Source organism: Schistocerca piceifrons, chromosome 6 (genome assembly GCF_021461385.2).
Source record: "Schistocerca piceifrons isolate TAMUIC-IGC-003096 chromosome 6, iqSchPice1.1, whole genome shotgun sequence".
Classification (NCBI taxonomy): Eukaryota; Metazoa; Arthropoda; class Insecta; order Orthoptera; family Acrididae; genus Schistocerca; species Schistocerca piceifrons.
Window position 1 is genome coordinate 331,227,337 of NC_060143.1, and position 25,659 is coordinate 331,252,995.

General features: G+C 39.1%; 1 protein-coding gene across 1 annotated transcript in view; it reads left to right on the forward strand.

Annotated features, from left to right (window-relative positions):
- The window catches only part of LOC124802759, a 428,511-nt gene that overhangs the window by 244,686 nt on the left and 158,166 nt on the right, over positions 1 to 25,659 (forward strand). The window contains exons 20-21 of the mRNA XM_047263751.1: positions 4,125 to 4,310; positions 11,161 to 11,315. Of these exons, the coding sequence (XP_047119707.1) occupies positions 4,125 to 4,310; positions 11,161 to 11,315 (341 nt within the window). The remainder of the gene's footprint in view (positions 1 to 4,124; positions 4,311 to 11,160; positions 11,316 to 25,659) is intronic.

Genomic DNA, 25,659 nt, shown 5'->3' on the forward strand with positions numbered 1-25,659 from the left:
TGCAAAATAGTATGCACTGTGCTGATGGCTGCAATTGTTGGCACACCCCAACTGAGGCAGACGGTCACGAGGTGCCCCAGTTTGTGGCAAGCAAAATAGATGACATCATGGAAAGAGGAGTGACAGTGTTGATGCTGTGGGCCACACTCTGACAATCTGAACACAGTTTGATGGCATGGATTTTGTTGCAGTTTCTTGACAACTGCAGGGAGGGAAATGCTGAATAAGCCTCTGCTAGGTTGGGGCATGCCATCAGTGATGAAAGTGTTTCCATTTGTGTGGATATGCCAACAATGAGGGAAAGAAATCACTAACTAATGCACTGTCTACTACATTTCTTGTTGCCAGACAACAAGACAAATGGTATATTGGATGATGATGTTAACTGGCATCAGTGATCATGAAGTAGAATGGCGACTAAGACTACTAACATTCTCAAAACCCAAGGACTCATGAATCAGAACTTTGCTGACACAGTTACTCTGTTAACTTTGGCAATTGGTAACACATTACTCAAGGTGGGGTCAGGCACCTCCAAAACTTTCACTTTAGTAGCTTGATCTGAAGCGAAACACATAGTAATGTCACCAGTTAAGGAGTCTACATATGATGCGTCACACTCTTTATGGGAAAAGTCACATTTATGTGCCAAGCCTTGTAAATAATCAGCCCATGCTGCATAGAATTGTTTATTATGCTTAACACGTAGGTTAAACCTGAACCTAGCCACAACAATGCGTGTTTGGTGGTTGTAATAGTCAATCAGCAAACATCAGAAAAAGTCAAACTCCTAGAATCCAAGTGTGGGTATACTTTTTGCACCCCTTCATACAGTTTACTAGTAGAAGACAGGAAAAGCACTTTTAATATTTTTGTGGGATGTAAAAATTTAAAAACCTCTCTCACACTGGCCTGATTTAGCTTCACTGATCAGGATAGTAAAAAAACGTGCGTATATTAAGGGAATTTTCATTCACAAAGCAGGCTTATCACATTCACACAGTTCAATACTGTTCTATCCTGATTAAATTGAGCTTAACTTAAATTCCATAAGGCAATGTAGCAATTTCGAAGTCTCGGCGCGATGAAAATTGTCAGTCGATCTCCTAAAAACATTTGTAATAATTATTAACTTTTGGTGATCACATGGGGAAGACCAGAGATCTGCTGGTAAAACCATGTTAGCCTATTTATTGAAAGTAATAAGCTGGATATCTTGAGCATACAAAACGGCAGGTTCGTCCAGTGTAAATCAGACGTTCCCCACTGATCTCGTGCAACACAGCGTAGTAAACAGACACTGTCAATAATAATCAGTTAAATAATATGCAAACACACTTACTTTAGTTTAATTCATGTATTAAATTCCTTCTCATACAGAATCTCATCAAGATGGTGACTAGTTCAACAATACGTACATATACATCTTCCTTCTTTCACGGCTAATCGACAAGATCTCCGTCATTCTTTTTTCATAAGAGGAAACATAGATAGCAGAGAAGCTATTCCATGGAGTAAATGGATGCTCCAAGGAATAATAGGGCTTGAAACTACTTTGCATTGATAATCATCGTATATTAAAGTTTAGGAATTGGTAAGATAAGAAGAGATATTTCGAGATATGTACTGAGTTATATAATTTATAAAATTTCTGAAAATACTGCGGAGAGACTGCTGCAAGAGACATTACACACTCACTGATCCCCAGGTCAGTTATTTGCCTTGCCTTACAGTGAAGAACAAAACGACATAACTGGATCTCCCGACTCACATTGCGTCATTGAAACAACTGAATGGCAGAGGAGTAGGCAAGCCAAACTCAGTTTCTGGCTCCTGTTAGTTTTGCATAAGCTGTAACAGCTGTGTCTGCTGTTGCTGGTGGAGTTTCCACTGCCTGTCTTGCTGTTACCATTGCTGTTGGTGCTGCAGCTGTTGTTGTTGCCATTGTTTTTGCTGCAGTTGCAACTGCTGCTCCCACAGCTTGATAAACTCAGGATCCATGCCACACTGGAATAGTTTCATTGGGAAAAAGATCATGTCACAAATTTTATGCCCCACTCTGTATCAGTATAAACACAGTTTATGATTTTCCGCACTGGTGGTAACAAGACAACTGGAAGAACGAAACAGAGGGTTCTGATGATGACTAACAGTCATTGGATAGTAAGTAATACATGTCCAGAAAGTAGCGAAGTCATCTAAGCACATGCCACAACCCAAGGGAAAGTCCAATTCACAAAACATTAATAAAATATTATTCTACCCAGATGCCAGGCTTCAGTGACTAGCGAGAGACTGGCAGCAATCAGCAGACTGTGGTATATGAGCAAGCACTCAGAGGGTGGTGCCACCTCGCAGGATTGCCACAGTGGTTGCACCCCACAGGGGCGTGAAAATTTGGCTGTTGCCTGGAGCCTGAGTATCTCTGATGTGTACTCTCTGTCAGTGCTCAGGCTATGTGGGGATCTAAATCACCTTCAGATATTAAAGTGGCCAAGCTGTTTAGCATCTGCAACATTTTCAGGAGGAGTGAAGGCAACTACAAATGTTTCATTACCACAGAGGTTACTCAATAATCATCTTAGTGTATCATTTGAGCTTTACCATTGCAGGGAAAGAGCAGCAGAGAGAGGTGCAAAAACACTAATCCGTTTCCCCACATTTGGAGTGGTATCTCGAAGATTGGCAGGATTCTAAACAAGTAAAAGATGCTACCACATATGTTTCTACTTAATAATAGTAATTATAATGCTTGATTTCATATCAAAAAGTATTGCATAGCAAAAAAAGTCATGATTGTAAGATTGTTTTTAAATAATGGAAGGTCCAGGTTGGAATATCAACAATATTATGAAAAGGATATATTGCTACTCAGCATAAAGATGACACACTGGCCAAAGCCTTCTTCAGAAAGGAAAACACACACACATTCACACAAGGAAGCACACCTCACGTGCACATGACCACTATCTTTGGCCAGGATTCTGGCCAAAAATGGTGGTCATTTGTGTGTGAGGTGTGCTTGCTTGTGTGATTATGTATGTGTTTTCCTTTCTGAAGAAGGCTATGGCCATAAACTCAGATTTGTAACAGTCTTTTTATCCTGCCTGTCTGCAACTCAGCATGTCTTCATCACTGTGATTAGTAATCTGTCCTTTTCATAATACTGTTAAGACTGTTTATAATTTACATGAATATTCTTTCACAGCTCATTTCTTCCATACAAGTAAATTAAGATACAGTAAGAGGAAGGAAATATTGCCCTACATTCAGTATGTCATAGTAAAAACAAATAAAAAGAAACACATTATTTAGTATTAAGCAGGACATTTTACTGACATGATTTTCTATTCTGCATGAAATAACAGTTCCTATCAGTGATGTAAACAAAAAAGGACTGTTAAGTAGGTTTTTAGGTAAATTTCCAGATTCAGTGTAAGACTTACAGTGGTATGGTGCAGTGTATTCGTTCATCTCATTCCCATGCATTTTGAACTCTTCTCACATAGTGTTGTCCTGTGTCTATTACGATGGTATTTCTCTTTGGTTCTTGTGTTATGTTAGTGTAGACTAGTGTTTATGATTGGCTTTAATTTTCCAACCAGTAAAACTACTCTAAAAATACAATTAAAATACCTGTTTTTGAAGATGAACTTCAAGTCTAGCCCCATGGATGATTCTCGTCGCTATTTTCTGCCAAACCAATAGCCTGTTTAAATTACCTTAAGTTGATATAACCCATATTTCTATTGCATAATTAATGTTTGAGGAAAGTAAATAAATTAAAAGGAAACAAATTAAAAAATAAATAAATGAAAACTTAACAATGTTCTGAAACCGCTGCTGTGGACAGTCACTTAATTTTTTCTATTTGCTTTAATCCTTTATAAACCTGAAATATTATTTCTAGTACGAATATTTTCCATTTGTTCTAGTATTTGGTAGAGAAAATCGAGAAAATTGCAGTTCCACATAAACATTAAGCTATTCATCTGCAAGTGATAAAACAAATATCCAATTATGAGTTCATATTAGCTCAGACAGCTTTGAAGTAATATTAAACTGCAAACTAGTTGATCTTTGTTTTGTAATATGAAATGTTCCAGTAACAATTTTTTTCCCAGGGAAGTAAGTGGGTTGTTTCTCTCATTACTTCAGTCTGGGCAGTTTGAGGCTGCTCTGGCAGTAGTTGAGCCCATGCTATCTCTCCTAAAGCAGCAGTCTCCCACAGATGAAGGCAAGGGACTAAACCAAGGAACAGCAGAAGTGTCAGCAGCAGTAAAGAAGGAATTAAACATACGCAAGTCCAAGTGAGCATGCAATATATTGTCCCATTCCTTCTTGCTTCTGTCTCTCTTTAAGATTTGCACTATGTCTTGCTTTTGCAATTGAAATTTTTACTTAAGTCAACTTTTCTTTTTTTCCATTCATTTACCTCAAATTCTCCTAGGTGTTTGTTGTGATAATTTTTATGTACGCAACTTCAATTGTGTTCCTGCTTCACCATATTTTACATGCAATTTAGGTGCATTGCTACAAGTTAAACATAAACATTTGCTTCATCATGGTAAAAATAATTTTATTTGAACTGGTACAAGCTAATAATATATTATTTCTTAGTTTTTCATTATTAGTTTCTGATTGATTGTACTCACAGAACTTTCATATAAATCAACATAATCATTTCTGAATTTGTGTATGTAACATAAAACCAATCTACATTGAAGTGTATGCTACCAGAAGAGCCAGAAACATAGCAAGTTGGAAGCTCCTCCATCTGCTATGTTTCCTGCACCCATGAATTACTAAAATGTTTTTGTTTTCTCACTCTGTATCTAATGCAGCTATACAAATAATATTTAAATTGTACTTGAGTATGTAAAATTTCTGTTTACCCAAAATTCCATTTAAAACTGTAATTCAGTTAGGTATATTTATCTTCCTGATCCAATTAGTTTCACTTGAAGTTCAGTTAATTGAAAGACATGACTGTTATAACATCAAGTTGAACACATATATTTCAAAGACAACACAATACATGTAAGTCACAGATCAAGTAGACAAGTAAGACATGTGTACATGGTAACAGCCATATCAGCACTGAGTCCAAGTCTAGCGGCCGCTGGCTGGCTGGCCGCTTAGGTGGCGCGGGTGCTGCATGACTGGCAGATAATTCCGCATGTAGAGGACACGCGTAACTGCGCAGAGGCACTTTGAAAGATCGGCGAGTCACAATATTTTTCCCGCCTTTGAATTTTTTGCACTGGTCTTGATGGAGGTGGTGTGTAGATTGCTAACGTCCATAGGTGTTGTTTGACTGGCCATAAAGTCTCGAGGAGGAGGCTTCCCGTATGGACAGAAGTGTCCCCGATGATAACGGGTCGAGATGACAGGAGATGTAGGTGTCGAATCTGCGGGGGCCTTGTCCACCAATCTGCCCATTGCACAAGTCTGGTTGTCATAACAGGAGACATGGGTGATGTGTTGGCGTCTGAAGGAGAAGGAGGCGAGTAGAGTTGCTTCGACAGATGATGGTAATCCGGTTCCTGCATGGGCATGTCTCCTGGTGGCGTCCATTCTTGTGCTGGCACCGAGATAATGGTGAGAGGGCTGCGTTGTGAGTAATGAGAGATGCCAAGATCCCGAACATCAGGTAGAGCCGAAGGTGGTGTAGCAGCATTCGGAACAGGCGTTGTCAGCACACGAGGCCGAAGCTGGTACGAATGATGCACTGCAACACCCGTGTCCGTCTGGATTTCATACAGGCGTTGGCCACGGTGTTGTAAGATGTGGCCAGGACTCCATTTTGGCCGCCTGCCATATCCCCGTACCCATACAAGGTCACCAGTGGTGAACTGGCCAAGTGAAGGCACCCACGGCGTTGAGATGGAAGGCCACAGAAGATGAAGTAGCATGCGGGGCTGTCAGCCATGTCAGAGCTCAGCTGGGCTGTGGTCGCCCATGGGGGTGAAACGGTAAAAAGCTGAAATTGGAGAAGCATATCATCAGCAGCATAAGAAGTCAGGAGTTTCCTATCTGAGCCTTAAATGTGCGGACCAGTAGTTCAGCCTCACCGTTTGACTGTGGATGGAACAGAGGGGCCGTGACATGCATGACACTGTGATGGGCACAAAAATCCACAAATTCGGAAGAGGCAAATTGTGGACCATTATCAGTAACAAGAGTAGAGGGAAGGCCTTCCAAAGAGAAAATGCAAGCTAGAGAATATGTGGTTGCCACGGTGGTAGGCGACGTGCAAAGGACAATTAAAGGAAAGTTAGAGTAGGTGTCAATTACGAGTGGCCAATAAGTAACTAAAAAAGGTCCCGTGAAGTCAGCATGAATACGCTCCCAGGGCTTCTCAGGCAAAGGCCACGGTGACAAAGATGAGTTCGGGGTGTCAGCCTGTGACGCGCAAGGGCCACAGGCAGTGGCCATGTGTGTGATTTCAGAGTTGATGCTGGGCCAGTATACATGACAGCGCACCAGAGATTTTGTGCAAGAGACACCCCAGTGCCCTTGGTGAAGGAGGCGCAAGACCGAAGCACGCGAAGATGCAGGTACCACAACATGCGGCGAAGCACTGTCAGTAGAAAGGAGGATAACACCATCCCTAGCCGTAAGGTGGTAGCGCTAAGTGTAGTAGTTCCGCAACAGATCAGGAGTCTTAGCGGACGGACGATCTGGCCAACCCTTCTGAATACAGTGTAAAACCCAGGAGAGGGTAGGGTCAGAACCCGTAGCAGCCGCCAGCCAGTCCCCGGTGATGGGGAACCTGTCCACAACCCCCTGCTCGGCAACATCCAGGTGGAAACACAAAAGTTTGTCCCTATCGAATGCCAGATCAGGACCCATGGGAAGGCGAGACAGTGCATCAGCATTCACATGTTGAGCCATTGGCCGGAAATGTATCTCATAATTGAAACGAGACAGGTAAAGAGCCCAACACTGGAGGTGGTGTGTGGCCTTGTCGGAAGTGGCGTTGATGAATGAAACAAGGAAACAAGTGGTTTGTGATCCATAACAAGATGAAATTTGGATCCATAGAGAAAACCACCAAACTTATGAAGAGCATAAATGATGGCCAAAGCTTCTTTTTCAATTTGAGAATATTTTCGTTGGGCATCTGTGAGCGTTTTGGAGGCATAAGCAATGGGTTGTTCAGAACCGTCAGAAAAACAGTGCGCAAGGACTGTACTGACCCCATATTGAGAGGTGTCTGTGGCAAGAACAAGATGTTGACCAGGTCAATAATTAGCCAGGCACGGGGCCTGTTTCAGCATAGTCTTCAATTTCTGGAAAGCCGCATCGCATGATGCGGACCAGTGAAAGGGCACATTTTTATGCAACAGGCAATGCAACAGCTGAGCCACCAAAGCCGCAGACGGTAAAAACATGTGATACTAGGCTATTTTCCCCAACAAGGCCTGCAGTTCCTTTACAGATGTAAAGCGAGGAAGGGCATCGATCGCAGCAACAGTTTGCTGAAGCGGACGAATACCATCCCGAGACAGTTGAAACCCCAAGGACGTTATAGATGCCTGAAAAAATGTTGATTTCTGAAGATTACACTTAAGACCGGCCATCTGTAAGACATGAAAAAGAGTGCGGAGATTCTGAAGATGTTCTTCAGTGGTGGAGCCAGTGACAACAATGTCGTCCATGTAATTTATACACCCAGGGACAGGGAGCAATAATTGTTCCAAAAATTGCTGAAAGAGAGCAGGGGCACTGGCAACCCCGAATGGCAATCGTAGGTATTGATAGAGGCCGAAAGGCGTGTTAAGGACCAGAAACTGCCGGGAAGCAGTGTCGAGAGGAAGTTGATGATAAGCTTCTGACAGGTCAAGTTTAGAAAAATACTGGTCTCCAGCAAGTTCTTCAGGTCAGGGCATAGGGTAAGTGTCGATGAGGCATTGAGCATTTACAGTGGCTTTGAAATCGCCACAGAGATGAATATCACCATTGGGCTTAGCAACACAATGACAGGAGAGGACCACTCACTGGAAGTGACAGGAAGCAAGATCCCTGAAGCAGTGAGATGATCCAGCTCCCATTTTACCCAATCAGGAAGGGCCACAGGAATGGGCCGAGCCCGAAAAAACTTAGGCTGAGCAGTGGGTTTGAGCGTGATATGAGCTTAAAGCCATTTGCACAGCCTAACCCAGGAGAAAAAAGGGACAAAAATGTCATCGACAAGGAATCCGATTGGGCATAAGGAATAGCATCAGAGACGATATTGACAGAGTCATCTATGGAGAACCCAAAAACACGATAGGCATCGAAACCAAAAAGATTCTCCGCATTACTATGGTCGACCACAAATACGGGAACAGTGCGAACGAAGGATTTGTAAGGTACCTCAGCATCAAATTGTCCCAAGAGAGAAATCTTCTGTTTATTGTACGTTTGTAACTGCCTAGTGACAGGTGACAGGGTTGGAGACCCCAACTGAAGATACGTCTGAGAGTTGATTATAGTGTCAGCAGAACCAGTATCCACCTGTATGTGAACATCCTGACCAAGTATTTGGACAGTGAGGAATAACTTCCCTGAAAGGGAAGAAGTACCATTGACAGACAATGCAGAAGCAGAATCAGCGTCACGTTCATGAACATCAGGTATGCAGTCAGATTTGCAAATGGATGACACATGGCCCTTCTTGTTGCAATTGTGACACACGGCCCAACATTGGGGACAATCCTCCCGTAAATGTTTTGTAAAACACCACGGACATGAAGGAAGTTGCCGTGGGTTTTGCTGCAGTTTCTTAGAGGTTTGTTTACAGTTAGGCCGAGGCTGTGCTTGGGAGCGTACTGCGGCCACATCGGCCGGCGGGGACACGCCGCATGCGTCGTCAACAGCGCACAGCGGTTGTATTTCCCCGACGTCACCCCATGCCTCTATTTGTGCTCCAGCGGTGTGAGAAATTTCAAAAGACTGTGTGATGAATAGGACTTCATCGAGAGTCAGATTTGCCAACTGAAGGGCACATTGCCTAACTTCTAATCAGCATAGGATTCTTTGAGAACGTCAGTAACAAATTGACAGTTTTGACTGAGGCCATGAAATTCAGCAGCCCAAGCGCGATATGATTGATGCGGTTGTTTTTGACAACGATAAAAGGCAACACGAGAGGCTACCACATGCGTATGCTTTTGAAAATATATGGACGGAAGTGAGCACATTTCAGCTAAGGACAAAGACGCAGGATCTTTCAAAGGAGCCAATTGCAACAACAACCGATACATTTGAGGTGAAATCCATGAAAGGAACAGAGACTTACATGTTTGTACGTCTGTGACATGAAATGCCAAGAAGTGCTGTCAAAGACGTTTTTCATAATCAGACCAGTCTTCCGCCATCTCGTCTCAAGGAGGAAAAGGAGGTATAGACAACGACGAGAGACGCCCCACATTGGATGCCGCGATGAAATCACGAATCCCCGATGTGAGAAGCATTTGCTGTTCAATGAGACCTTGCAATAGTTGCTCTAAAGTAGCCATGGAAACCCCTGGGTCAACAATGAAAAAGAAAAATTCACTACCTCTCCGGTAATTGTTATAACATCAAGTTGAACACATATATTTCGAAGACGACACAATACATGTAAGTCACAGATCAAGCAGACAAGTAAGGCATGTGTACACAGTAACAGTCAAATCAGCACTGAGTCCAAGTCTAGCAGCCGCTGGCTGGCTGGCCGCTTAGGTGGCGCAGCTGCTGCATGACTGGCAGACAGCGCCACATGTAGAGGACGTGCATAACTGCGCGGCGGCACTTTGAAAGATTGGCGAGTCACAACAATGACTACTTGAAATTTTGACTATAGTAAATAATGGGGAAACACACTGATCTAATAGAATACTAAATGCTGTTACCATTCATTCAAAAGTAGATATTTCATTCTTTTTGAAAACATACTTGAAGCTAATTAACTTCCAAGATAACTAACATTGAAAGTTGAGAACCTCATAGTTTTGAACTGCCTTTTTTGCATTCATGCTTACAAGATTCTGAATTTTAACACTCTACTTTTCTTGCTATATGTTGTCTAGATCAGACCACCCCTCTCTCTTATTAAGTTAGACACTAATTAAGATTTTTTATTAATATATAATTTAAATACTTTATTTTCAAGATGGGTCCCGTACTTGCAAGCTGGGTATTTCTAACTCAGAAGCATAATAATGTTCTGTATACTTTTATAATTTACTAACCTTCAATATTTTCCATAAACAGCATAACAGTTAAGTCCTATAATCCAAAAAATAGCAAAATGTTTACTTACCCAATTTTCAAAACATTAAATAGTTTCAGAAATCAGAACATGTTCTTACACCTAACCTCAAAATCACTGGCCTGAAACCAGCAGACTATGATGTAACTTCATTATTTCAATTTGTGTTAGAGTCTGGCTTCAGATACAAAATGTATAACACTTATGTTGAAAGAGGCTGTGACCAGAAATTACAGATGTAATAACTATGTTGATGTGTATAGCAAAGTCTGCCTCAGTCGCTCTGGTAGAAACAGTATTAATTAGTGCCACATTATTTTCACTGTGCAACTTTGTATAATTTTGCCCAACATGAAAAAGTGTAAGTGTGAAACCTAAGTTGATTTTCATTTGCCACACTGAACTATTGTTGATTATTGCATCAAGAATATATTTACTGCACAGAAACTTGATAGCTTTAGCTGTAGCAAAGTGCATTATGTAGGTTTTCCCTTACCTGCATATAAAAGAGAATTGTGAAACTTGAACTGACCATCGCTCACAAATACGTCACAAGTGAAAGTTAAAGTGATGATTTCCAATGTTAAAAACTGTGTAAGCTACATGATTGGAACTATTCTTTTTGTCATTGATAGTTTTCAGCCTCTTTTAATGGCCAAGGGAAGTCTCAGCCACCAAAAGCACCAAACCACATAAAGTGGATCAGTAATAAATTACAATGTTCACTCATTAGAGACACAGGAATAGTCAGGTACAGAGGATGTATCACAGGTTTCAATTTGAATTTAGCAGAGTTTGTAAGATGAACCTTTATTGTTGGACTATCCATGTCCATTTTGCCAGCAAAGGTGCAATAGTTGGCTCAACAGTTGGCTTTCCTAGCACATAAAATGCAAGTTGCTGTTTTGATGGTTTTTCAGCATGGACAACAGTCATGAATCAATTCAGGCAAATCTGGACTTCCTGGATGTAAGTGTGCAAATTGTGCAGCTTCTACCACGTCATGGTGAACAGCAAAGTCTGCTAAAAGATGTCCTTGAGTTCAGAGACATGATAGATTCAATGGACACATCTGGTAAGCATGATGAGACTTCTTAAAACCTGCCTCTCCTTATTAATTAAATAAATTTTCAGCTTCATTTAATAGAATGTGTCAGACATATAAATTTGTGTACTTGCAATCATTATTCCTTACATTTTTTAAAGACATTTAGAGACTGTACTTTTTTCATATAATGCCAAATATAATTATGAAGTATACGTCTACACATAAGTGACTCATGTTTGTCCATATATAATGCATAGAAGCTAGCTGGGGTCAGTGATGCGGTATGAAGGAGTTGTCAGATTATCATAGGGGAGAACAGTATGGGAGGCTGTTCAGAAACATTGTGATGGTGTGGAATATGTGCACACATACAGGATATAAGATTGAAATCTTTTCATGGAGGGGAGATGGGTCCTTCTAGGAGCAAACCTGAGAATATTGTGAAGAACCCAGAGTCAGAGAAACATATTAGGAAACAAGTCATGAATGATTTAGAGTGCACTGGAAAAGCAACAGGAGGAGTGTAAAACTTTCAATATTAATTAATGGGATGAAAACATGACAAAATGCAGAGGCTGTTAGAAAGAAGGAACTAATAGAGAATGAGGCTAAGAATGCATGAATAAAAAAGTGCAGTTCAGGATACTGGTTTTATGTGAAGATTTAGATGGTTTCAGTTGTAATGCAACTGTTTAAGCCAATCAAATTGTGCTTATTAGTAGTATCTGTAACTGTGTTGTTCAGCTGACTTGTGGCCACAGTTTGTCAGTGGCTGTTTATCTGACAGAATAGTTGGTTTGTAGTCAAGACCATAGACATTACTATACAATGGTTGCAGTTAAGTTGGTAAATGGGTGTGCATAGTTTTAAATGTGGCTTCACCTCTTACATGATTTGAGATTTTAAGTGACAGTGCGGCTGGAGTAAGTGGTAGGCAGATATTTTGGGCAGGTCTTGTGTTTGAGCCTTCCATAGGATCCCATGCAGTAGGACTAGTTTGAGAGCCAGAATGGGATAGATAAGGACAAAGTTGAATGGGCAGCAGCAGACCATTTTGAAAGGGTGGGAAACAGTGTGTAAGTCATAATTCCAATTTTGGGGTGTGATTACAATGAAACCCTATCACAGAATGTGATTCAGTTGTTTCAGGCGTGAGTGGTATTAAATGATGAAGGGTTGTGGCTGGTCAGCAAGTGTGCAAGGAAAATTGACTGTTTGTAGGAATAAGGCACCAGGTATGGTGGAGAGGGAATGTCTAGTCCAGGAAGGTCTTGCCAAACCATCAGCGTATTGCAATAGCAAACTGCTTTATATCTAGATTAATGATCTAGATTAATGAAGTGATTGGTGGTTGAACATAGTTCAAGTGATAGAGGCATTGTTGTTGTCTTCCCAATACTTGCATACACAGTATGGGTATGGCAACCACAAGTGAGCAAATTCCTTACTGAACATGCTCACAAGTTCCTTAGTAACAAGCAATATGGAGTTTGCTTTGCAATATTGTAATAATCTTACCATTTTTCTTCATACTTTTAATGCTAGAGTCAATCAACTGATGCTGCCTTCATAGCTGAGCTCGCTAATATACATCTGTGGAGTTGCACTCTACTCAGAGATAAAAAGGTTCAAATCCACACGGTGGAACATTTCACTGCCAGCATTTAGCTGAAAATGGGAGAAGAGGTAGTGGCATAAGGTTTCTGATGGCCTGCATTAAATTCCAAACTTGTCTGCAGTGTTTTGTGAAGTAAGGGCATCTGACATGGCACTCCTCTTGTCGCTATTTGAGAGGAGAGGCCAGTTTGCTGGCACAGGTTTCATTAACTCCCTTCCCATAATCCATAACAATCAACACTACACTGTACAAGTATGTATCATAACCATCCACATGACACAGATATACATGCGACACTTCATAACAGGTTGGAGGAAGACAATGGCAAACAACCAGGATGGTGATTCAGGATTCCTGCATCTGCTCTCCTTTACTCATTTCCTGAGTGTTTGACTACTTTGGCTTTTGTCAGTTGGCTCTAATAATTAGAAACTGAGGTAGGAAGTTAATATAACATTTCTTTGGGGAGGAGGGGAGGTAGAGGGGGTTGGTATTTTTGAACCTTTCTGTCAGCAGATTGATACAAACATAAAATCATATATATACCTCGAGCTATTAGTTACTTTCTAATTCAGGTATCTGAGTTATCCAGGGGTGAGGGCATGCATTATGTAAATACAATTTTCTAAGGAGTCATCAGTGAACTGGAGGTTGTAACTTTACTTGCCTGGTATTCTGCACTTTGTAACTGCTCTGGAACTTGGAGTGGATTTTCTTCCCATTGTGGAAGTATCTTATGGACTTATGTCAAATAATGTAAACCTTGCTGCAGTACTCAATATTCAATTTCTTTTTGTTTATTTACAATCTGTCTCACTGTCTAATGGTTAGCTTTGTCAAAATCAATGGTTTCAGCATATAAACCAGGTGGGCAGTTGTATCCATAGGCTCCATAGGTCACAGTTTACTACTGGTCACTTAATACACAGATTCACAATATTTATGCACAGTAGTTAAAGTTTGATTACTGAATACGAACCAACTGCTCAGTTTACATTTTGGATTAATGCCGTTGACAGGCTGATGGCAACGTAGAGACATTTTATCATTCGAATACAGAACACTGACTGACATATAAAGTGAAGTTTACACTTTAGTAGCTGACTGCAGGCTGGCAGTAGTGATGTGTGTATGTTTGTGTGTATGGGTGTGTGCATGTGTGTGTGTGTGTGTGTGTGTGTGTGTGTGTGTGTGTGTGTGTGTTTGTGTGTGTGTGTGTGAGAGAGAGAGTGAGTTGCATTTGCCTGAGCATTTGTTTGTGTGTATATTGTGTACTTCTGATGAAGGCCTTTTTGGCCAAAAGCTGTTGTTGTTTGACGGTCTTTTTGTTGCGCCTATCTGTGACTCAACATCTCCACTGTATGGTAAGTAGCAGTCTATCCTTTGCATAATGTTATCAGATAGTGACACTGAATTAATTATAATCTGAGTGTTGGGCAGTGACTGACACTGAAGTTAACATTTCAATAACTGAGCATGAACTCACTCAGTCATTGTCCTACTCACCTACTAGTAGATGAACATTAGATTAAAAATCAAAATCAGTGCTACATTTTTAATAATAAGATAAAAGACAGCAGAACTAGAGGACACAAAATTACAAAATGAAAAATCATATATTTAATTATTAGATGTATAACAAGAAAATATTCTATAACCAGAAAAAGGCGAAATTGTAGATAGTATTTTATGAAAATTATTTCTACTAAATTGGGTATTTACGAAGCCCATTAAGAAGTTTATAGAATGTCAAATTTTCCAAATTGAATAATTAACAAACTAATAAGTTATTCTAGTGAAAGTAGACATTTTTGTAAGCAGAAAAACCTGTGCTACAAAACTATGGTACTGAGTTTTGAAAATAATTAATACGTAAGATTTGTACTTTCAAGAACATGTGAACATTTGTTGAGAAAACTTGTAGCAGAGCATGAATTCAAGCAAGTAACATTAGTTAAGAAAGAACAATACATTACATACACTTTACGATAACATGTGTGTATGCACTCATTGTATAGATCAAGCCAAAGACGTTCATTACCAAAAATGGATAAGTAGCAAACAAATCAAAAATAACAAAATATAGAATTGCAGTTCCTTCACCCTACCTCAGTTCTATACAATGTTAATCTGCAACTTTACACATTCCCAGTCATTGTGAGAATTTTTGAAATTTTAGTTTGCACAACAATTACGTAAAAATGTCAGCTAACTGATCATCTACAGTACTGTACTGGTACTTAATCTCTATATTCCTTTTTAAATAGAAATCTCTAACAAACTCATACTTAAACACACTTCAAGCCTTTGTTCAAGCAGCTAAACATACTTGCAGTACCATCTTTGTACATATTAAAAAGCATACTGCATACAAGAAAACACTTGAGTAGTTTACGTGTAAATTCAGATCTTTATGACTACAATTCACGTATCTGTAAGAATCTGCATGTAGAAAGAACAAGAAAAACAAAAACCCAAAAACATGTGAGCCACTATGGAATAAAGCTTTATAATGCTCTGCCACTCTACATCAGGGGAACAGAAGATGAAGGAAAATTTAAGTCATAATTAAAAAAGTTTATGATAAATAAATGTTTTTATAGCATAGAGGAATATTTTGAATCCTTAAATCACTAACTGATAGTCATATTATCAATATCATGTTGTTCTCACTGTTAGTTCTATGTCTCATATATACTCCTTTAACTCTAAATTATGTCTAATATATGTTTTCCAAAATGTACTAAATATATATAAATCCATCACTTACAGTACACGTTAAAAGAACATGTAAAAGAGCAACACATTAATTCAGTGTTTTAATTTTCTACATATTATACAATGTTAATTTTATGTGTTTTAATTCAATATTTTAATTTTCAACATAAAGTTAATTTTTTGTGTTTGATAGAAATTTGTAATATTCTACTGTGCATATTCTGGACAGTATTATGACAATTCCTATATCATGTAAATGATGAAAAGGATGATAATAAATGAAATGAAATGAAAATGAAATATGTCAGAAATTTGACATCATCAAATCAAAAATATTCTACAACACGAAGTTGCAAAAGATACAAATTCTGCTTCTGTAGAATAGAGTGATACAGTACATTGGTTTTTAGTTCCCCAACTTACAGTATTACCAACACTTTTATAGCATAACTTGATGTTGATTTTCTGTCTGACCTATTGTTCCAATTAGCATCAACATAAACTACTACAGTTTCACTGTTCCCCCCATTCTTACAATGTATCCCATAATTTACTGTGCCTTTTATATAATGTAGTATTCTCTTTAAACATCCCCAATGCGATTCCTTTGGAGCACATTGATAATGACTGAAATAATTAACAGCATAACTTAATGCAGGTTGTGTTGTTTGAGTTACATTAAGAAAACATCCTATTAATTCTCTGTGAGACACTTTGTCATGCAGTTTCTTATCATCCTGAGCTTCTATTCCTTAAGTGTTAATTGGCTGTGTTAGTTTGTGTCAAACCTCTTCAACAGGTTTTTCTAAGTTTTCAGCCTCAAAATTATTCCATTCTCCCTCTTATCTCTCTTGATTCTCAAGAACAACCTCAACTTTACCAAATCTTTTATTTTATTTATTTTGTAAAGTCAGTTTGACTTGTTCAGTTTTCATGTTATGGCTTCCTTGAACAACACTGTCATCTACATATGAGTAACTTAGTTGTAAACAATTGCAAAGAACAGTCAATGACAAACCAAGTTATTGCATGTAAAATATTGTAGGGGATATGCTTCATTCATATTAGATTGTGTCTATTTTGAGATCATTGACAGAGCTTTTCTGTTTGATATGAATTTTTCTCTAGTTAAAGGTTTTGTGAATAAGTTTGCCAAGTTTTTATCAGAATAAACATAATAAATTTCAATCTCATTATTTTCAACATGTTCACGAATATAATGGTATTTAATGTCAGTGTGCTTGGTATGGTTGTGATTTTAATTAGGCAACTAGCAATTTGATTGTCAACGTGGAGTGTTGTTAGTTTGTCTAACTGAAAACCAAGTTCACTGAGAAAATCACACAACCAAGCAACTTCAGTAGTAGCATCTTAAGCTGCTATGTATTCAGCCTCTGTTGTTGATCTGCTTAAACATTTCTACTGACATGAACACCATGTCACAGGTCCACCTGCTAACAAGCTCACATAACCTGTCATTAACCGACAAGTGTCACAGTTACCAGCAAAGTCTGCATCTGGGTAGACCACCAGTCCAGTAGAATCAGCTTTGAACCTTATTGTCAAGTCTCAGGTCCCCTGTAGGTACTTCATAATCCTTTTAACAGCATGCCAATGATCGAGACCCTGATTATGTAGAAACCTACTCACCATGCTCACAGTGAACATGATGTCTGGCCATGAGACAGTTGCCGCAAACATTAAGCTGCTGACTGCCTGCTGATGAAGTTTGCTTCCCATCTCCTTTAACTCATGTTGGTTTGCAGGAGAGTTACCACTGTGCAACATGGTTCCAACATCAAAAGGAGTTGAGTTCAGTTTTGAATCATCCATGTTGAATTTCTGAAGTAAACAATTGATGTAGAGGGGCTTTGTTCAAATTGCAATCCACAGAAGTATTTTCCATTGCCTACTGTAATTTCAAACGTTAATCCCAGTGCTGTCAAGACATTTTCCAGTATTTTTGGAGACTTACAAATAAGCAAGCCATGATCCACATAAAATGCTAGGTAAACATCAGTGTCATCTGTTGAAGCATGGAAAACATGTTTGTCTGCATTCATTTGCACAAAGCCAAACTTTGTCAGAAACTGTGCAAATTTGTGATTTTTTGAGTTTATATAGACTCTTCTTCAGTCTGCAAACATTATTTGAGGCTTCTAGAACAAAACCTTTTGGTTGCTCCATATAAACTTCTTATTCCAATCCCCATTCAGGAATGCAGTGTTAACATCAAACTGCCTAATTTCTATATCTTGTGAAGCTTCTATGGCTAATAAATCCCTGATTGAATAATACTGGACCACAGGAGAGAATGTCTCTTCATAACCAATACCTTCTCATTGTTAATAACCTTTTGCACATAATCTAGCTTTAAAGTGGTCAATTTTTCCTTCAGAATTCTGCTTCACACTATAGCCCCACTTAAACATCCAAGTGCCTCGCGGTTGTGTGGTAATGATACTAGATCCCAAGTTTTGTTCTTCTTCAAGGATGTTATTTCCTCTTCCACTGCTTGTTTCCATTTTGATGACTCTTTTGATGCCATTGCTTCTTCAAAAGTTTGAGGTTCATACACAATGGCAGAACAAGCTATATCTTGGTCCTGAAAATGAGCAGGTGCTCACAGATTAGACCAATCTCTCAGATTCATCCTTTGATTTTTTTTTCATTTGTTCACCAGTAGCATCCTCTTCAGATACCTCTTGAAAATCTTTTTGATTTTCTTTTATTTGTTCACCAATATCATCCTCTTCTGATTCCTCCTGAACATCTTATGCAGCATGATCTCCCAGGTAAAATTCAGTATATCTTTGTTCTATGTTTAAGCTATAGGTTTGTTCTTCATTGAAAGAGACATTGCAGGAGAATGTAATTTTCTTTAATCAGGATTGTAGAGGCAATAATGGGTACTATACCCATCATAGACAACCATGATCAATTCATTTGATTTACTATCCCATTTTGATCTAAATTTATCAGGAACATGTATGTATGCTGCTGATCCAAACTTCCTCATGTGTCCTAAAGAAGGAGGTTTTCCAAGTCATTTTTCATGTGGTGTAACATTGTCATTTCTTTTACGTGGTCTGCAATTTAAGATATATGCAGCACAATTTACTGTCTCTGCCCACAATTCATGAGACAAATCAGTACTTAATAAAATAGTGTGTGCACACTCAGTAATGGACATGTTTTCTTGTTCAATTCAGCCATTCTGCTGTGGTGTATAGGGACTTGTTTTCTCATGTATTATACCACTTTGCTTATAATCTTCAAATTGCTTATTTATGAATTTGGTTCCATTGTCACTTCTCAGAACTTTGATTTTGTTTCCAGTTTGTCTTTCAGTCAGTCTCTGAAATTCCAAAAATATGCTTACTTTTAAGAAAATACACGAACCTGTATAAGTGCAATCATCCTGGAAAATTATATACAAATTGTGCACCTCCAAGAGACAGTTTTCTCATCCATCCACTCAAATCTACATGAATAAGTTCACCAGGAACTTTCAATCTTGATTCCAAATTTGAATTAAAATATTTCCTTTTCATCTTGCCATACTGACATGGTTCACAATGAAGATTTTCAACTTTCTTCATATTGAAATGTGGTACTAAGTTCAGATCAGCCATATTCTCGAGACTACTGAAATGAATGTGCCCAAGTGTCTCATGCCAGATCATGGTGGAATTCAGGGAAGCAGGATTTGCCTGTAGTACATCTTGACATTTAAACAACATTGGATAACACTGATTGTCCATCTTAATTCCTGCTGCAATTAGACCTGAACAGCGAGCTTCCATTCTCTTGTCATCAAAAATAACTTTCATTCCTCTTTTTGTGACTGCTCCCACTGAAAATAAATTTACCTTTAGCTTAACAATATATAGCAAAGATGCTGAGTCGCACATGGCACAACAAAAAGACTCTCACAAATATTACAATTGTTATATTCCATCCTGGATTTTCCGTTGCTTGACTTCTTTAGCTTAGGAATTTATAATGCATTTTCCAAAGTACAAGGTTGCCATTTAGCCTCAACTAATGACAATACTTCAGCTAATCCAGTCCCTTTTGCATTGACAATTGAGTTATCTCCAATTTGAGCAAATGAGTCATCCGAATGAATTGGCGTAAATGTGTTGAACCCCTCTTTGTGTGATGTCACATTTTTTGACGCAGCACTGTCAGCTAACCAAATGTTTTCACGACCTGGAGCAAAAACATACATATGTTCTGCACTCAAAGCTTGGTGCTCAGATGTGTCAGTTTTCGTATTAAGTTTTGCTAAAAGTTTCCTGCACTCAGATTTAAAATGGCCCTTTTTGTGACAATAATGACATTCAATGTCTTTTCTGCTGACCACATTAGACACACTGTTGTCACCAGTATTTGAACTGAACTTGTGTGTTTTTTCCACATTAACTTCTGCGAAGGCAGTTGAGTTTTCATCACATTGTAAAAGTTTTTCTTTCAATAATCTTAAAGTCAAATTATCGAACATTTGTTGCTCTTCAGCAACCAAGTGCCATGCAGTTGAAAAAATCGCAAACTTTGATGGCAGACTTCCCAAAATTGTAGCCATTTTGTCAAATTCTGTAACAGGTTTGCCAAAATCAGCTAATGCTTGTACCAAGGACTCACTTGACTGATGTGCAACTGTGTCTGTTGGCAACATCCTTTAACCAAAAAATTTCTGCATCAGTGCTATTAACTGCAGATCACTGTTCATGAATATTCTTTAGTCTGGCCCGCATTTCCACTTCATTTGTGCGCTTCATAACAGATTGCAATTGGTCAAATGCCATCGCAGTAGACAGAATAAGCATCGCCTGTCACCAGCTCGATTTGGCCTCGGTTTCCCCTTGATGATATTGAGCACTTTTTCAGCACGAAAAATAATTTGCAATTGATATTTCCACAGCTGGAAATTTTTACTGTCAAATTTCTGGATACTGTACATTTTCAGATTATCCACCTTTGTGTAGGCTGAATGTAACACTCAGTTCAACCCAAAAATGAAGGTTTTCCACAATAGACGAGCAAAATATGATGGTTTCAGAATTTGAGCATCATGATCACGTGAATAAAATTCCTATCAAAAGCAATGAATTCACAGAACAGAAACAGATACTGTATATATGTGTTTGCCTGGGTCCATAATCTGATGTCTTTAATAATGTCTGGCAGGAAATCACAGAGTGAAATACAGTAAATTGGAGTAAAAAAAACTTATTGCTCCTTTCTCTACTGAACCAAAAGTTACATCATAACCATAACAACAAAACAAAAAAACAAAGCTATAATTGTATAATGTCATGGAATATGGCTGCACTCAGAATGAATATAAATATGTGGCATACTCACAGCATGAAAACTGAAAATGAAGCCACTAAAAAAGAAATTCAATACAAAAAGTTCACTGCTGTCAACATAGTTCCATGATAAACGGAGAACTGCAACTCTGTAATTTCAGATTCTCACTAGTGGCAACTTTGTTAGGATGTGTGAATGTGAATGCTAAAAATGCAGTTGCCAGTAATACACTCCTGGAAATGGAAAAAAGAACACATTGACACCGGTGTGTCAGACCCACCATACTTGCTCCGGACACTGCAAGAGGGCTGTACAAGCAATGATCACACGCACGGCACAGCGGACACACCAGGAACCGCGGTGTTGGCCGTCGAATGGCGCTAGCTGCGCAGCATTTGTGCACTGCCGCCGTCAGTGTCAGCCAGTTTGCCGTGGCATACGGAGCTCCATCGCAGTCTTTAACACTGGTAGCATGCCGCGACAGCGTGGACGTGAACCGTATGTGCAGTTGACGGACTTTGAGCGAGGGCGTATAGTGGGCATGTGGGAGGCCGGGTGGACGTACCGCCGAATTGCTCAACACGTGGGGCGTGAGGTCTCCACAGTACATCGATGTTGTCGCCAGTGGTCGGCGGAAGGTGCACGTGCCCGTAGACCTGGGACCGCACCGCAGCGACGCACGGATGCACGCCAAGACCGTAGGATCCTACGCAGTGCCGTAGGGGACCGCACCGCCACTTCCCAGCAAATTAGGGACACTGTTGCTCCTGGGGTATCAGCGAGGACCATTCGCAACCGTCTCCATGAAGCTGGGCTACGGTCCCACACACCGTTAGGCCGTCTTCCGCTCACGCCCCAACATCGTGCAGCCCGCCTCCAGTGGTGTCGCGACAGGCGTGAATGGAGGGACGAATGGAGACGTGTCGTCTTCAGCGATGAGAGTCGCTTCTGCCTTGGTGCCAATGATGGTCGTATGCGTGTTTGGCGCCGTGCAGGTGAGCACCACAATCAGGACTGCATACGACCGAGGCACACAGGGCCAACACCCGGCATCATGGTGTGGGGAGCGATCTCCTACACTGGCCGTACACCACTGGTGATCGTCGAGGGGACACTGAATAGTGCACGGTACATCCAAACCGTCATCGAACCCATCGTTCTACCATTCCTAGACCGGCAAGGGAACTTGCTGTTCCAACAGGACAATGCACGTCCGCATGTATCCTGTGCCACCCAACGTGCTCTAGAAGGTGTAAGTCAACTACCCTGGCCAGCAAGATCTCCGGATCTGTCCCCCATTGAGCATGTTTGGGACTGGATGAAGCGTCGTCTCACGCGGTCTGCACATCCAGCACGAACGCTGGTCCAACTGAGGCGCCAGGTAGAAATGGCATGGCAAGCCATTCCAAAGGACTACATCCAGCATCTCTACGATCGTCTCCATAGGAGAATAGCAGCCTGCATTGCTGCGAAAGGTGGATATACACTGTACTAGTGCCGACATTGTGCATGCTCTGTTGCCTGTGTCTATGTGCCTGTGGTTCTGTCAGTGTGATCATGTGATGTATCTGACCCCAGGAATGTGTCAATAAAGTTTCCCCTTCCTGGGACAATGAATTTACGGTGTTCTTATTTCAATTTCCAGGAGTGTAATAAGGTGTATGGTGTTTGTGCTAGTAAAATGCTTTTTAAAGATGATGTGGATAACTACAACTCAAATAAAGATCCTGAATATGTTCCTGGATGCAAATGCAGCTAAAAGATTGTTGCTAATTGGGTATCATACAGGGAATAGCTCTTTAAGCAAATGAACAGTATTAAGCTGTGGACAGTATGAATGTTAAACTGTTTCCCTTGCCATTGTTTACGTGGCAGCATGATAATAGATTTATTAAAGGACATCCTTAACATTGTTTAAATGGTATAGTATGGTGTCAACAAAATTAATTATATGTTGCACTGAATCATTGATAATATGTTGAAGTTATTATACTTCATTACTGCAAAAATTGATGTATAAATCTTTATATCATAAACTGAAACAATTCGAAAATTTTAAATTTATGTTGTTGAGAAGTTTCCCAGTAATGTACCATTAACTTGCCCAGCAAGTAAACAATGATAAGTCAATGGTAAATCATATTGGGTGCAATCAGTTTGCAAGTAAACAATGTTACGTACACCGTGACGTATTTTTAAGAACAACATTTTGGGTAAAATTCATCATTTTAAAAATATGTCGTTACTCTATAAATATTTGAAAACAATGACCAATCTGAATAAAAAAATCATAGTGGATACACTGAAATATCATATTTATGAGATTTTATTGAAACCTGAAAGTGCCATTTCTCAAAACTTCCAACTTGGCCCTTACCATTAACTTGCCCAGCAAGTAAATAATGATAAGTCAATGGTAAATCATTTTGGGTGCAATCAGTTTGCAAGTAAACAATGTTATGTACACCGTGACGTATTTTTAAGAACAACATTTTGGATAAAATTCATCATTTTAAAAATATGTTGTTACTCTATAAATATTTGAAAACAATGACCAATCTGAATAAAAAAATCATAGTGGATATACTGAAATATCATATTTATGAGATTTTATTGATACCTGACAGTGCAATTTCTCAAAACTTCCAACTTGGCCCTTGCCACTGTTTAGGGCCAAAGTTAGTAGTTAGCTACTTAGTTAGTTAGTTAGCTTCATGTTCCATGGATCATTTTGCACAGTAAATTGTAATGATGTGGAATGAGTCATTTTACATTACAAATTAATTTGGGAATATGGATACATGCTGAACATTTATAAGTTCTCTCTCTCTCTCTCTCTCTCTCTCTCTCTCTCTCTCTCTCTCTCTCTCTTTAAACATAAAAATGTGAGTTAGTAATTCCTACCCACTGCCTTTCACACATCATAATAATAGACGTTCTTCCACAGAATAGAAGGAGTTGTTACAGAGACACTTCTTCAGTTTGTTTTCAAATTTTACTTTCCTTTGTGTCAGACATTTTATATCACAGGATAAGCGATCAGAATGTAGTGTTGTGCATCGCTTTTTGTGCTAAAGAGAACGTTAATTTGAAATAATGAATGTCATATTTCCTTCTGGTATTGTAGTTATGTACATCATTGTTCCTTCTAAACTGGAGTGGATAGTTCACAGCAAACTTCATGAGGGTCAAAATATATTGAGAAGCAATAGTCAGAATGACCGAACCCTTAAACATATGTCTACAAGATGACTGTGGGTGAGCACCAGATACTGTGCTTTATCCAATTTAAATATGGACACCTAAGAATTTTGGAGTTTCCACCCTATTTATTATTTCCTGAATATGTTGTGTCTTTTTCAAAATTGAGGGTAAGACCATTTGCAGAAAACCAATCAGTGACCTCTTAAGAAAATTGTTTACCATTTCTTGAGTTTCTGTATGAATTTTTGAACTGATTATGATACTAGTGTCATGTGCAAATAGAACTAATTCTGCTTGTTGTATATTTGACAAAAGATCATTTACATATATGAGGATGATTTCTCCCCAGTGAGAATTATGTCTCCTCACTATATTGATTGAATTACCGAGTACAACATTCTGCATTCTTTTGGTTAGACATGACATTATTCACTGTTTACCTATACAATCAATCACATAAAACTTCAAATTTTGTAGGAGAATACTGTGATTCACACAGTCAAATGCCTTAGAGAGGTCCTATAAAATACCAACCAGCAATATCTTCTTATTTAATGCTTGTAAATTTTGGTGAATGAACATGTAAATAGCATTCTCAGTAGAGCACCACTTCTGAAATCCAAACTGTGATTTGCTGAGGATGTTGTTACTAAGGAGAGCTATTATTCAAGAGTATATCACCTTCTCGAAACTTTTGGAAAGTCATGTCAGCAGTGAAACAGATCACAGCATATTGAAGTCTCTCTGAAGAATCTATGAATTAGTTATGCATTATATATTTCGAATAAGACTGGGCTTATTGTATGGAAACAAATCCTTAGTATTCTATTGGAAACCTCATCAAAACCAGATAGCTCTTATTTTTGAGAGAATGTATAATCTTCATAATTTCAGAAGGAGAAGTTGGTGATAGATTCATGTGATTGAATTTTATGGGAATTACTTTTTGACATACTGCTATGATTTTTCTCTTGAACTGTTTGTCCCTAAGCTTTCTACTGTATTTAAAAAATGACTCATCATTTATAGTCCTTCCTTTCAGTCCACTAGTGATGTTATCCTCTTCTATGGCCGGTTGTCCTGTCTCTTGTTTTGCTACATTCCATGTAGCCTAAAGTCTGTTGTTGGAATTACTGATTTCTGACACTGTGTGTATGTTCCTCAATTTTTTAATAAACTTTCTTAATAATTTTGAGTAGTTTTTTTATGTGCAACTACTGCAGGATCTACTTGTTCTTGCCAACAGATATAATTCCCTTTTCCTTTCATAAAATAATTTAAACTGTTTAGCAGTCCATGGTATTTTTACATGGCTGTTTAACATCCTGTTTGATTAGCTTATGCAGAAAGTTATTTTCAGCTAATGACATGAATTTATCGTGGAAATGATGACTGTATAGCATTGATGGTGCAGAGTTCCCATCAGGGGAAGCTTGCTGTTGAGCTGCAAGTCTTGTTAGTTCATGCAACATGAGCAACCTGCAGGCTGGTGATGATAAAATGATGATGAAG